At 37.3% G+C, this 15,663-nt stretch overlaps 1 protein-coding gene across 2 annotated transcripts in view; it reads right to left on the reverse strand.

The window, feature by feature from the left end:
- The window catches only part of PIBF1 (progesterone immunomodulatory binding factor 1), a 131,421-nt gene continuing 115,758 nt past the window's right edge, over positions 1–15,663 (reverse strand). For both annotated transcript variants that reach the window (XM_054833583.1, XM_054833574.1), the window contains exons 17-18: positions 2,887–3,066; positions 1–650 (exon numbers count right to left, since the gene is read on the reverse strand). In XM_054833583.1, the coding sequence (XP_054689558.1) occupies positions 594–650; positions 2,887–3,066 (237 nt within the window). In that variant the 3' untranslated portion in view covers positions 1–593. The remainder of the gene's footprint in view (positions 651–2,886; positions 3,067–15,663) is intronic.

Genomic DNA, 15,663 nt, shown 5'->3' on the forward strand with positions numbered 1-15,663 from the left:
GTGCTGATAATCAAGACGTATTTTATTGCTGCTTTGTTTTTAATGCCTGTTTGGTAGAACAAATGACATCAAATGACAAACTATACAAATCAAGGCCGGTAAGAAATTTTTTTTTTTTTCCCACCTGACATGAACTTCCTTCACAGAAAGCAGGATATAGTCTGATGCTAACTCATGTATATTTTTTAAATTTCTATGAGCCAGAATAGTTGCAAGGAATGTGGGATGAAACACAGGGTCCAAGAAAAACAATATAAAAAAGCTGAAACATGCATTAATTTGAACACTCTGAATAACATGCTCTTTAACTGCCCAGATTATAAATGTGTACAATATGCTAGTGTTTATTTATCTTTTAAAATTCAAATATATGTTAGTAAAATCATTGCATGCATTATTTCCACACATTTTATTCACAGGACAGATCTAAAAATTATTTTCTGAAGCATAAGATCATTTGACAGGTATAAAAGAACAGTTAAAAACAAAACAGTTGTTTGCGTTTATGGTAAAAGGGGCATCATTATGGTGAAAATAATTTTCTTCAAGGAAAAGCTCCCCAAAGGATTATTTTGAATAATTTTTGAAAAATGCTATGGTGATGTTTTCTTCTGCAGTTTCTTGTACCATACAGGTGCCTCTTTATTTGTCTGTAAAATAAAGAATGTTTTAATTGTGAGACAGTGAAAGTCAGAAGAAAAACATGCAATCTACACTGAAGTCCCTTTCCTTCCTATGTAGTTCACAGTGATATTTGAGTTCTTTGCCTAAATGCAAATAAATTAAAAACAAGACTATGCATTTAAAGTTATTATTACTACATATCTGAATTAAAACCTCCCTATTTCTAGGTTATAAAAAGCAGATTATACAGTAAGAAGTAAATGATTTGTTTAAAAATATCTATCACAATGAAAACATGCATCAACTGTGTCATAAATAGGTTTCATTTGAAATAGCATCATCTGATTTTCCCATTTGAGAAGGGGATGGAACTGAGGAAAGAGACCTTAGGTGTGCCACAATTGACCAACACTTTATGCAGAACTATAGTTCTGAAAAAAATGATAATTAAAAGAATTCAGCAGTTTTCTAACAGCACAGAAAGTATTTTAATTGCAGAGAATTATCTGTGAGCAACTTTGCGTTGCCTTCATAACCCTATGGCCTACTGCTAGGCAATCAGGATTGTGTAACATTCTTGTGGCAAATTCAGTGGTTGGTTGTATAGAGAAATAAAATTAAAGAAGTGGAGGTAGAACAAGGTAAGGACTATTCTGCTTTCAGGGTTGGGTATAATCTCTTGCATTAGTGAGCACTGTCTCTTTTGTCTGTTGTCCCTAAACTTGTCCTTTTCTAGTTCTGCTTTTTGTCCGCTCTCTATTCATTCCTTCCTCCAAGACTTAATAACCATTCAATTTAAAAATTGACTTTATTCAGCTGGCCTTGTGGTGGGGGTTCTCATCACATTTTAATCTCCATCCTTCTCTCATTTTGAAAATTTCAGTTACAAAAATAAATCTGCTCTATTTGTACAAGCTTTTAAAATTACAGAAATTGACCTAAATTGGCAGGATTTTTGGAGGACTACTAACTTCTTTCCCCATCTAAGAAGAAACCTTACCATCTGCCCATTTTTGGTTCTCTAAAGTTTAAAAAGACTAGAACTTTTCCAAGAGAAACTCGTCACAATTTCTAAATGTAAAAGCATTTTTTGTAGATTCCTACACCACTTCCATATCCCTAAATAAGACAGGACAGATGAAACGCAACCCAATTGTTAGCTCACATTTTGGATCACTGAATAGCTCCGTCAAAGACAAAGTTTGGGCAGTGTGATTTAGCACTATTGAAAGGATTGTGGATGAGACAACACTGGGTATGCCTGTGTTTAGTCTCATAACACTATCCAAACAAACTTTGAACCCCTAAAATGCCCAAATTCCCTCACATCATGTCCAAGAGATGCAACTTTTTCCTATATTTTGTATTATAAAAACAGTGTCTGATGTGCTGCAATACAAACATCATATTGTTTAAGACACTGAATTTTAAAGTCTCCACTAGGAAAAAAAAATAATGTAGATGTATATTTGGAACAAAATAGCACATATGCTATACAGTGTGGATACAACCAGTCTACCCTAGAGAAAGGTAGCCTCAAGAAGTGTAAATAAGAGTCATGATTTGTTTTGTGATTCAGCATTGCAATTTGGCTCTCTTATCAGTTCAGACACAGTCATAGTCAGGAACTTCTAAACCATTTTCATGAAGCTTACAAATACTAGAGGCATTAAATCTGAAGCAGGCCACTTGAAGTATTTAAATCCAAGCATTTAGCTTCTAAAGGAATAAACTAGGGTTTTATAATATCAGATATCCTTAGTAACAGAAGTGGTATCAGTACTGGGCATGTATTTTTAATATATATTTAGATACATATACACACATTAATATACATATATACATGAATATACACAAATACACCTATTTCCTCACTCCTGTTCCTCAATATATATATACATATACTCAACTCATACATGAGCAGGGTAGATTTAAAATTGTATATATAGTCTGTGGATCCCTTTGGCTATTAAAATTTTGCTAGCCACTCTTAATATTGCAATATTATAATGTTTGTTTTTGTTTTAGTTTTTTTTTAATCTAGTTTGCTGTGAACTTAAGATGTAAAAACTACCAAATAGTTAAAAAACATCATAAACTGTAATTTTTCTCCTCAGCATTGACCATTCCCATAAAGAGCTGCAAGTATTCAGCTGAATTAATTATACATCTCCTTGAAGTATGAACCCACATTTTTCTTTTTAAAAAGCGAGGAGAATTATCAAAAAAGCTTATGGCACTTACTCTTATCATAGTACTTACAAATAATGTTGGCTTAGGTGTAAATACATTTTCTTCTTCATGTTCTGGCAGCAGTTTTACTGAAGGGTTTGATTTGTTTTTTGCAGTTGCACTTTTTACATCAATATGAGACTGAGGTAAGTTTTGTTCATAGCGTTTACCATGTAGACTAATTAGAATCTGTTTCATTGTGGCTAGTTCCTATAAAACCACAAAAGAACAATGCTAAGTTATTCAGTAAAATTACATTTGAAGGTATTAAATATTTATTTGTTAATAATAAATTTATACTCACCAAACTAAATGTGTAAGTAAGTGGATCAGTAAATCTAACAAGCATGAACATATACTTGCCATAATTAATAAGATTACTGATTGGACACTAATAAAAGTAAGAAAATAAAAAAAGGCATATAGGATTTATATAACTCAAATTTTGTATTGCTTAAAGGCTGTAAAAGAGAACATTTGCTGAGTAATAAGGAACCCACTATCTCTTTTAACTTAAGCTTCCATTTAATTGAAAAGAATTTTTTTGAATTTGTTTTGTCAGGCCGAGGGAGTTTACAAATCTAATTTGAATGACTGTGACAAATTGCACTTTCAAGCACTAGGTCTTGCACAGAAGTCTTATAAATACATTACTAGAAAAATATATGTGTTTTTATATCCAGATCAGAAAAGAAAAATCAATGAAAAACCTTAAGCAGACCTACAGCAAAAATGGGATCAGAGTGGAAAAGAACTTTTGTGAAAAGTGAAAGTTCCAACATGGGAAAAGAAAAACAAGGGCATAGAGAAATGCAGACTTTTTTGGATGTGCTAATAATTTGCTTAGTAAACAATTTGGATTAATTAAGAAGTAACCGCTTCTTACTGCTTAGCTGAACAAAACAGATTATTCAACATGTACAGCAGAGTGAGAAAGGAAAAACATAATATTTTGTGACTTTAACCAGACATCTTCTTTTGTCATCTTGCCTCACCTAGTACCTAATGTTCTCTCCTCCCACATGTAATGGGTGTAATTACTATAAAATAAGTTACAGAATTTAAAGCATTATTTATTACTATTATTTATTGTACTATTATTATTTAGAACATTCATTATTGCAGAACTAAAACAGCAAAGTCAGTAGAAAAGCCTTTCAAAGTAAATTTTAAGACAATTTCACATCTTTTTAACTGTCAATGTTTTTGCTTACTTTTTACAAATGCTATTGTCTTCAATAAGCAACGCTGTTAATGTGTTAGCATTCTATGTAATTAACATTCTATCTTATCTCTCAGTCAGAACAGGGTAACTCATATTTATAGCTGAATGACAAACATTTGTTATATCTTACCTATTTCTTAATACGTGCCAGAAAATTACATTGATGCACATACTATTTTCATTGCATTATTAGTAACGAGTTAAAAAACCCCCTCAGCCTTTTAAAACATTCCTGGCAGATACCTTCTCTCTGTCCACTGCTGCCTTTAATACAAGATACAAAGTCAAAAGAATCATGTTGTTGCCTTTAAATTGTCCCACACTAACTCAGTTAGATGAATGGATGTTACACTCCACGCACCAGCTTTATCGAGTGTACAAATTGTTCTTGTATCTCAGTCATTTAATATTAACTATTTGCATAATTCAGCCATGTGTGGTGGCATGTTGAAACAGCATGACTGCAGAGCAGCTGTTTAAAAGGACTGCATAGTTGATGCCAACATGTTTTTCAAAGTTGTAAACTCTGCAAAGATGTTGCCAAAGCGACACATAGACAGAATTTCTTGATGAAAATAACTCAAGCAAGTATACAGCAAATACATACACCATCACAGGAGATTAAATTGTACATAACCAATGTTTTGACATTAACAAGTGCTGTTCTATACTTAAACTGCGTTATTTTGTGGACCAAATAGTTGCACATTTGAACAAGGCAAAACCCAAAAACTGTCACACAGATTTATTTCAGAAACAGAGTTGAAATCTGTATGTGTAGGGTCAAATTCTCTTGTGTCAAGATCCACTCGGCAGTCTAAGCTCTCTACTTTGCAGAATCTGTCCTGTATTGACAGCCTTGTCTGCTTTCGGACTTGGAATCGGCTCTGGAGAGTCAGCCCTCACACGAGCTGCCCCTGTGACAGAATTCTCTAAGGTGAAGCTATGGGAAGGAATGACAGGGAGTGGGGATGACAAATTAGCCCACACCAAATAAATGATTTTGGCATCACAGCCAAATTTATCATGAGAATTTAGCTAAAATTGCCTTAACATTTGTTCTAAAATCCTTCCACATTTAGTGCGAAAGACCTTAACAAACTTGGCAAAATAGCACAGGAAATGCTGAATCCAATAGAATCATTGGTATGTGTACTGCTAAACAAGAAAAGAAAACTGGCCCAACACATTTGCAAGAGATTTGCTGTTTTCAACTAAGGGAACACTGCAAACAAAGTTCTGTCTTGAACCGCAATAATTTTAGCCATCTCTAGATTTCTCTGCTCCTGAACTTAATTCTTAGCTTCACTTTTAAATTCTAAACAAGGAGCCATTCGCACTACCTGCTACTGTTAGCATGCTACTATGATTCAAGAATATTTTCCAATCCTAAAAACTGGCAAGTTGGTCTAGAAAGCCAGCAAGGGAAAAGAAGCTCTGGAGCTTGTGCTTAGCAGAAATATGTGAACTTGTTGCCATCTGAACAGAATCTTGAGAGAAAAGGAGAAAGTAGGTACAGGGTTCAAAATGGATGGGAAGAATCTTTTGTGTAGAAGGACACGTATTAGTTTCAGGATAAGCTCAGTAAAGGGAGTTGTGAAGAGAAATGGATGGTTAAAATTTTTATACATTTCTACTGTGTCAAGTCCACGGTCCTGCATCCAGGCAGAGCTGTGCAAATTGTTTACTTACAGTATTCACTCCAGTTAGTCAGTGCACTGTAGAAACAGTGTTGCTAAAGCTCTGCATGTCCCAATTTCACTGTGGAGGTATTTGGTCCTTGCCACGCTGGCTCCTGGACGTATAAGCAAGCCATGCTATGCAAGCTGTGCGTCACTGTGTTGAGGCTTCCAGGTCCAAGGACTTTGGCTTTGGAGAGCCAAGACAGCAATCCTTCTTGGGAGGACTACGAGTACTAACACCTCTGAGTGGATTCTCCCAGCTCCTCTCTGCGCTGGCTTTACAGCTTTGGTCTCGCTGTCCCAAACTTCGGGAAAGCAAGCACCCACTCCCCACTTACACAATATGCCGTGGGGATGTGGCAGTGCAGATACAGGGAAAACAATGCAGTTAGGAAGAAAAGGTGGGTTAAGATGAAACGACGAAAAAATTTCAGTATGCAGCTGGCACAAAAACACTGTTTATGTACAATGAGTGTTGCCCATACAAACAAGTACAGGGCTATACTCTATTATTAAATATTTTGAAAGTCTGTCCACAGAAACCTGATGAATTTTTGTTAAGAATGCTAACCTGCTCTGCCTACTGGCACAAATGCCAAAAACCAAAGTAATGAGCTGTGTGACACATTAAATGGGATTTTACTCAAGCTTATAACACCTAAATCGATGTGTCTAAACTTAAGTATCTACACATGAGCTAGGAATCTAGGTTTCCATTACAGACAGGGTAGCTTGGAACGTGATTCAAGCCATTCAGAAGTGGACACCTATTGGTGTGTTGGCTAAATCGTGTTGTAACTACGCTAGCCATATTGACCAGGCTGCTACTGACTATAAAGCAAAGAAAGATGCTCACCTCACCACAGACACCTCCATTTAGATACCTAAATTTAGTTGTCATAAGCTGAATCCATGTTTCACCTCACTCTCCTTATCATTTACTTTCCTAGCCTTCTACTTCACCTAAACCAACTTTCATCCTGAATAGCCAATATATACCATCATAATTCCCCTTGCACACATATTTGAAGTATTGAATTCCTGTGTTAAAAAGAATTGCATTTTTAGAACAAGCATTCACAACACAGATCATCTCCTTGTATAAGTTTTCCTAAACGTACATAGGTTCATACTTTAGAACAATCTAACATCCTGTATTCCACTTACTTATGCACATTAATTCACATTTAATGAAGATTACTTGACCTTAAAAGAATCATTGAAACTTTTGCATACCTAACCAGAAAGTAGCTGGAATTCAAAATAAGTGATTAGAATGAATGGACTGAGAACAATGGGAGCGATGAAGCAGGAAGTGAGGTAAGGTAACATGTATTGCATTCTAAATAGTATCAGAAGAACTTACTTGCTTATTTCCATTTATTTTTGGTACTGTGATGTCCAGCAACCTCAGTTAAAAATAGCAAAAGCAATTTTGTGTGCAATACACAAACAGTGAAGGAGATATTTAGGTACAGACAAAGGACTGGCACCAATCTTTTCCATGATGTCCACTAACTAGAATGTTTTCTGTTTTGGGATTTTTCCCTAATTCTACCTTGTTAATTAATTAGGCTGAATGCTATCAGTGCTGTTGTTGTGGAACTCTTACAGTCTGCAAAAACTGTATATCATATTAAAACCATCAAGTTTTAAAACAGTGTTAAAGGAACCAAACAAAAGAAATGTCAATCATTTTTAAAAGGTAGACGAAAAAAGGCAAAATAGTTGGATGCTATCTGCTCATATTGCTCGTATTTCAGAAGAATCTCAGATTCTTATGATGATGTTTGATCTTGAAGCAAGTAAAAATAAGTTGTATTTTATTTAAAATTGTTTTTACCTGTTTATTATGGGTAACTGAAATAGTACCTAGAAAAATGATAAAATTACAACCGGTTTGGAAATACGAAGGATAAAATATGATTCCTTCAAATAGCAATGCAACTAGGAGATAGAAATGAGCAAATGCAAAATAAGGCATGCAGCAATATAAAATATAAATATATTTTAAGTTATAGATACTATAAAGGGATCTCTATTAACATGGTTTTTGTTGTTCTTGATGCATGCTCAAACATGCATGTACCAGAAAAGCATCTTAGATTTTCCTGATTCTGTACTACAAAAATTCAAAATTAGTATCATATTAAATATTGTAACAAAACCATAAGTTACATAATAAAAACAAAATGGAAAAGAATTGCCCAATATGGAAAATAATTGAGGCATAAAAAGAAATGCTGTTTTATCAAGTAAATAATTGATCAAATGTATGAAAAACTTGCCTACATTAAGCACAATAGATATTTATCAAGCTAGTAATTCCATTTCTTTTCAGTGGATTGTCAACAAATATGAAGATTTTTCTTCTTACTGTCTCTGCCATGTAGCTATAATCAAAGCAAGAAAGAATTCTCTGTGCACTCAAAAGCTTGCAAAGGCACTTAACATTATATATGTGTCTATAATTATAATAAATATGTAAATTTATATAAGCAGTTAAAAAGATATATGTTTATATATCATGCTCTGGAAGCAGATGCAAAATAACAGTCTCAAGAAAAAGCAACTGGCGTACAGGAATCAATTACATAAATGTCAGTTCTTATGTTCTTATGGTGGGGATGTCTTGCACCTTCAAATAATCTCCACACAATGATTTTGAAAAGAAGCTTTACATAGATTGTCCGAGCAGCCAGGGAGCAGGTTAGGAAAGCCAAAGCCCTGATAGAAATTAGTCTGGCCAGGGATGTCAAGGACAACAAGAAAAGCTTCAATAGGTATGTTAGTGGTAAAAGGAGGATAAGGGAAAACGTGGGTCCCCTCCGGAATGAAACGGGTGACCTGGTTACCCAGGATATGGAGAAGGCCGAGGTACTCAACAACTTCTTTGCCTCAGTCTTCACTGGCAAGTGCTTGAGCCACACTGCCCAGGTCACAGAAAGCAGGGACTGGGAGAATGCAGAACCGCCCACTGTAGGAGAAGATCAGGTTCGAGAATATCTAAGGAACCTGAAGGTGCACAAGTCCATGGCACCTGATGAGATGCATCTGCGGGTTTTGAGGGAACTGGCGGAAGAAGTGGCCAGGCCACTTGCCATCATATTTGAGAAGTCCTGGCAGTCCGGCGAAGTTCCTGCCGACTGGAAGAGGGGGAACAGAACCCCTGTTTTTAAGAAGGGTAAAAAGGAAGACCCAGGGAACTACAGGCCGGCCAGTCTCACCTCCGTGCCTGGCAAGATTATGGAGCAGACCCTCCTGGAGACTATGCTCAGGGGCATGAAAAATAAGGAGGTGATTGGTGACAGCCAACACGGCTTCACTAGGGGCAAATCGTGCCTGACAGACTTGGTGACCTTCTATGATGGGGTTACAGCGTCGGTGGATAAGGGAAGGGCAACTGACGTCATCTACCTGGACTTGTGCAAAGCATTTGACACTGTCCCGCATGACGTCCTTGTCTCTAAATTGGAGAGACATGGATTCAATGGATGGACCACGCGCTGGATAAGGAATTGGCTGGATGGTCCCACTCAAAGAGTTGTGGTCAACGGCTCAATGTCCAAGTGGAGAACAGTGACAAGTGGTGTTCCTCAGGGGTCGGTACTGGGACCGGCACTGTTCGACATCTTTGTCGGCGACATGGACAGTGGGATCGAATGCACCCGCAGTGAGTTTGCCCATGACACCAAGCTGTGTGGTGTGGTCGACACACTGGAGGGAAGGGATGCCATCCAGAGGGACCTTGACAGGCTGGAGAGGTGGGCTGTGTGAACCACATGAAGTTCAAAAAGGCCAAGTGCAAGGTCCTGCAAGTGGGTTGTGGGCAATCACAAGCATGACCGTAGGCTGGGCGAGGAATGGATTGAAAGCAGCCCTGAGGAGAAGGACTTGGGGGTATTGATTGATGAGAACCTCAACGTGAGCCAGCAGTGTGCGCCTGCAGCCCAGAAAGCCAACTGTGTCCTGGGCTGCATCAAAAGAGGCGTGACAGGCAGCTCGACGGAGGTGATCCTGCCCCTCTACTCAGCTCTTGTGAGACCCCACCTGGAGTACTGCGTCCAGCTCTGGGGGCCCCAATACAGGAGACACATGGAGCTGTTGGAACAAGTCCAGAGGAGGGCCACGAAGCTGGTCAGAGGGATGGAGCACCTCTTCTATGAAGACAGGCTGAGAGAGTTGGGATTGTTCAGCCTGGAGAAGAGAAGGCTCCGGGGAGATCTAATTGCGGCCTTCCCGTACCTGAAGGGGCCTACAGGAAAGATGGTGAGGGACTGTTTATCAGGGAGTGTGGTGATAGGACAAGGGGTAATGGGTTCAAGCTGAAGGAGGGTTGATTTAGATTAGATGTTAGAAAGAAATTCTTTACTGTTAGAGTGGTGAGGTACTGGAACAGGTTGCCCAGAGAGGTTGTGGATGCCCCCTCCCTGGAAGTGTTTAAGACCAGGTTGGATGGGGCTTTGGGCAATGTGGTCTAGTGGAGGGTGTCCCTGCCCATGGCAGGGGGGTTGGAACTAGATGATCTTTGAGGTCCCTTCCAACCCAAACCATTCTATGATTCTATGATTCTATGATAGATCAAACTGAACAGTTGGGAATGCTCAGTAGGAAGAGACATCTACCTTTCTGGCCTGAAGATAATTCATTCTGATGGTAAATTGAATGTCTTTTCATATCACTAAAATCATCACAGAAGCAGCCAAGGGGTATCGGGTCCATCTGGCTCCTTCCTCATGTAGTAAAGCCTATGGTTACTGCACTCAGATAAATATCTTCTAAAGCAAAAGTGACCCTAACAATAGCACGTACAGTTAACTAACCTTTACCATGACAGACAGTATTTTACTTCTAACTTTACATATAGAATTTATAATTGCAAACTTCACTTTGGATTAGAACTCCATTTTGAAGCAGAGAACTTGTATTGTGGAAGCTGAACAAGAAATTTCTGTCCTAGAAAATGTATCAGCTTCTGCCAGAACCACTGAATTTTGATGACTGACAAGTGTTCCCAGAGAAGAAAACAGCATAAATTCCCAGTAAAAGAATGGAAACACAGAAAAGGTACTAAATACTATGATCTTTAAAGAAGAAACCCAATTTCACTGACAAAACCACAAAGATCAGCTGAAGGAAGGATATAAACAGAGGTTTGCCTTCCCCAACGATGCTGATCAAAACTTAAGATCTCAGAATTTGTGAGTCAAGCACTAAGATGATGATTTTAGATGTGTGTCCCCACCCCCAATCTGTATGTCTTCTGTACTGTTAGAGTAAAGCAGGATCTCCTTTGGAAAGCTTGTATTCCTCACTTTAACTGCCATATGGTCTCCATGTGGTTAAATTATAACTCAAAATAAAAATATGTATCCAGTCTGGAGAAACTTGAGAGATTACAGCACTGTCTTATGTCCAAGAACAGTTGACTGTACAGCCTCCCTTGCATAGAGGGGACTGGACAAAAAACTGCTTCACGAGAGTCTTAGTGCACCATACCTTGAGTCCAGAGACTGGACTCTTCTCAACATGAGAGCCAAATAGTAGGTTTGAGTTTAGCAGTCTGGTGACTATTCTGGCTATACTAACTTCTAAAATAACAACAACAATAAAAACAATAGCTATAATAGAACATGCAAGTGAGAGAAGACAGCCGTACTGGGATGAAAAACATGTTTGTGCTAAGTCAATGCAATCTGCCTTCACATGCACATATCCTCCCATTTAGGCAGCTATTGTAGTCTTCAAACAACAAGTCAGCACAGGGAAAAGCAGAGTTCAGAAAATGAGGTTATGGGTATGTTAAAGAATACTGATTTGAGAAACCTAACCCAGCATTTAAGAATGCTATATCCATTTGGTAGTGATTTATAAAGAGCACATTTCAGAAATGATTTCTCAGTCTCTCAAGAATTAAAAGTTGATGTTCAATATACAAATGTTCCTGGGAGGATTCAGATGAAAAAAAAATATACTTCCTACAACTCCTTCTTGAAAGAAAGTGATCTGGATCAGGAAAAGAGTAGGGCTGGGTGGTTCAGAAGGAACAGTCTTCACAGTTGTCTGTCTCAGGCTGTTCAGTAGGGTCAATCTTGATGGGCATATAAGGTGATGGTAGAAAAAATACTAAGAATATTGTCCTCTCTGAAGTCTGTGCATTTTCTTACTTGGATATGATCCCTCTTAGATTCCTACTGTGATTTTCTGTGAAAGTGAAGGTGTGTTAAAAATAAAGTTGTATCATTTAACAGCTGATACTAAGATGGAGAGGAATCTTTGTGAGAACACTGGTTGCAGTTCAGCTTTGGAACATGTGACAGGATACTTGGTTGGACTTCCTCACATTGACCTTTAGACATCTTCAGTAATAATATTTAAACCTAGGCAAACTAGCTTGTTGGATTCTTCTATGTAGCTGTTGGTGAGAAATTCATAGGTTACAATTAATTTTGCTGATTTTAGATGAGGATATGGTAAATCACACCATAATAGTGCCTGTTTTTCTTTTCTGGCTACAAATCCCTAGACAATTTTCAGATGTAGACATCTACACTACAGATTTTTAAAATTAGGCAAGATCCATCTCTGCTACTTTGTCACTTGACTTGACAAACGACTTCTCAGATCATCTTTACACTGGTAGTACTCTTTAATATCATTTGCGTTCACTAGTTAAAATGGAGGTAAACAAATGGAGCCTTCTCTACAGATTATTGGCATAGGACATCAAGTCACTGACATACTCCTGGAGAACAACAGACCAGAGGACTAAAATAGAACCTGGTTCCACCTTTCAACATATGCAATGACTTGCATACAGCACTTTGAAGAAAAAGTTGGAGTGCATTTAGAGAAAGGAGACATATATGTGTCATTATCAAGGAATGAGGCTCTCAAGCAAAAGTAGTTCCTAGAATGTCTCCTCTTTAGGAGTACTGACAATTCACACAAAGAATTATTTTAGAAATGTTCTTCACGGGTTTTATTTCTGCCAAACAGCTAGAGACACACTGCAGAAGGGCTATAGCCTATAACCTGGAATGAGTTATTTGTCTCCCTTTTTTGGCTGAAAGTGGAAAAAAGACTCACACTATTAACACAGAATTAACAACACTGGACATTAATATTAATGATGACAAAGTGTGAAATAGTACAAAGACATTACAGAAGCTCCATTTTGATGTGACAGGAAAATGAAGCAAATGGCAAGTCAGTCTATTCCACTATTTATGACTGTAGATGGATAGGATGCAGTGGCATGAATGGTGCAAACTCAGCTTCAACAGTGGAACGCTCTGAGCTTGCGCCTATCAGGAGTTGAACCTACATGCATAACAGAGCTCAAAGAAGATTTTAACAGCCACCTATGCAATTATGAAAACATCACAAGTCACGGTTTAATCTCTCATGTTAAGGCAGAGTGTATTTGACATAGTTGCATCCTCAATTGCAGCTGTACTGGCAATATGAGAAGTCAGCAAGAATTCTGGTGTGAGATTTGCACATATGGTCATCTTAGGCACATGGATACACATTGTAAAGCTGGAAACTGGAAGACAGTATGAAATGTCCTGATCAAACAAGTGAACCTGATAACTGGGTGGTGGAAAGATGCCAGACCATATGCAGGATGTTGATAGCTTCTCTGCACTACACTTAATTCAGGAGCTCTCTATATCCCAGTGCATATAAAAACTTAAAATGAACTGACAGATCTGTGACTACATGGATCTACAAACTACTTCCAGTTTTATAAGGTGAATGCATTAGAAGTATGGCAACAATAAAATGCCCAGTCATTGCAGTGAACAGCTTCTGTCTTTCTGGATACATAAAAGTCCCTGCCTATTTCAGCTGTATCTTAAATTTGTTCTTAACAGTTAAATCTAACTTCTTAAGAAAAATAGGAAATAATTTGTCTTATAATTCAGAACTTGCATGTCAAATTCTGAAAGTCTTTTTCACTTTTTGTACTGAAGTTCAGAAATATATTTGCAATTATAACTAGGACTAAATCCCCAAATATTTTTTTAATCTGAGCCATTGTGACATTCATTTACTCAAATTCGAGTTTAATAAAAAGTATGCTTTCTTAAGTAAATTCTACTTACAGGAAACAGATGCTAAAAATGCTAATATGTCAAAACAGACTTATTTGCATAAATTATTATGTAGAAATTCCTGTATTTTCTGAGAGGGTGACAGTTTAGTTTGATTCTCCCTGTCTTTGGTGTTTCTTATGGAGTATTTAAATTCACTTTTCACTTGGTAATATTCAAATCCTCCCATACAGGGAACAAAAGTAAAACTTTTACACAGCTAGATAAGCAGCAGAATGTGATGGAAATATTCATAGCCTATACAGGAAATACATTTCAGATTGCTCAACAGCCAACAATTTCTTGTTTAAATGTTTATCACTTTAACTGATTCTAGCTCTCTCAAAAACATAAAATACACATGCCAATTCCATCCTATAATTCATAAATAAGTTGCATTTTGCCTATGTATTTATATTTGACTTCTATCAATGAACATTAATAAACCCTGTGTTATTATAATGGTTTCTAAGATTTAAAAAAAAACAATTAAAAATTGCTGAGTAGAAATCACCATTTATTACACAATTGTTCAGTGTATACCACTGTGAATGGAAAGACAATTCTTTAAAGAATATATATGAAAACTAGTAAGACATTCTGAATAATACAGCTCCAAGAAAAGAATGAATGTACCCAGCTGTTAAGTCCTTCCTCTTCCTAAATTCAGTACTGTTTGGAAGTCAAGTTTTATTAAAGCTTGACAGCAACAAAACAGATAACAAAAATGAGAAATACTGCTTCAGAGCATATTTTTCCATATAAAAAATGAGCCAGAAACTTCTCTACGCTCGTTTAGCAATGTAAATGTCACTTTGTTTCTCCAAGGTTTAAGCTGAGAATAGCTCCGGGGCTTACTTGTGATGCAGAAATGTCCCTGTAATCTACTTAGAAAACATGCAGAACATTAATAGAAACTAGAATCTTGGAACAGAAACGTAGCATAAGAAAAATGATAATTACTCTGTGGCTTAACATTTAAAAAGAGAGCTAAGCATTGTACATCAGCATTTTTTTTATATAAAACAAGTTGCAGCACATAGATGAGCAGGAAGTCATTCACTTTAGAAACACAAATAATTTTGACATTATCATGTACAATCTTTTACACGGAAAAGAGGGGAAAGAGGCAGAGCTAGAGATTGTTTGAAGGCACCTGTTACCAATCACTTCTTTTCAGTCATGTCTTCCCAACCCCTGCAGATACCCCTTCCTTCCCCTCGCCCCCAACAAAGCAGTTTTCTCCTTTTATCCACTAAGCTTCCATCCCTGATTAAACACGTACTGCCCTCCCCCTTATGACTCCAAAGCTTTTCATGAGCCTCTGAACTTCTCTCCACCTCTGTTTTTTGCAGATGGCAGCTGCTGCTACTCTCCAGGTTCCTAAGTCCAACACACTGGTTTTCTGTCCTAGGCTACTTCTAGTCAATCTTCTTCAGCATAACTTAATTACAGCTAAGGATAGTATTAGCCACACTTTAAAGTATGATGAATAATGAAATGCTGAAAACTCATCTGGAATCCTTAAGGTCATTGCTGAGATGGAATGAAACTGGGTGTAGAGAATTTAGCGGTGAGAGGCATTCCCCTTGAGGAATACAAAAGAAAGAAAGATAAACATCACAATATAGGAGTAACTAGTCAAACTAAGGCAAAGCACAGGTATTTCAGGAGACCTTGCTTCTCCTTAAAAGAGGAAAAGAAGAATAAAAGCACCTGTCTCTTCTTTCACTTGTGTGGGCCAGATCGTGGGGTAACTATTGAGAAGTAACAGGGTTTTGTGCAGGATACCAACATGAGA

The sequence above is a fragment of the Grus americana genome, chromosome 1, assembly GCF_028858705.1.
Source record: "Grus americana isolate bGruAme1 chromosome 1, bGruAme1.mat, whole genome shotgun sequence".
Classification (NCBI taxonomy): domain Eukaryota; kingdom Metazoa; phylum Chordata; class Aves; order Gruiformes; family Gruidae; genus Grus; species Grus americana.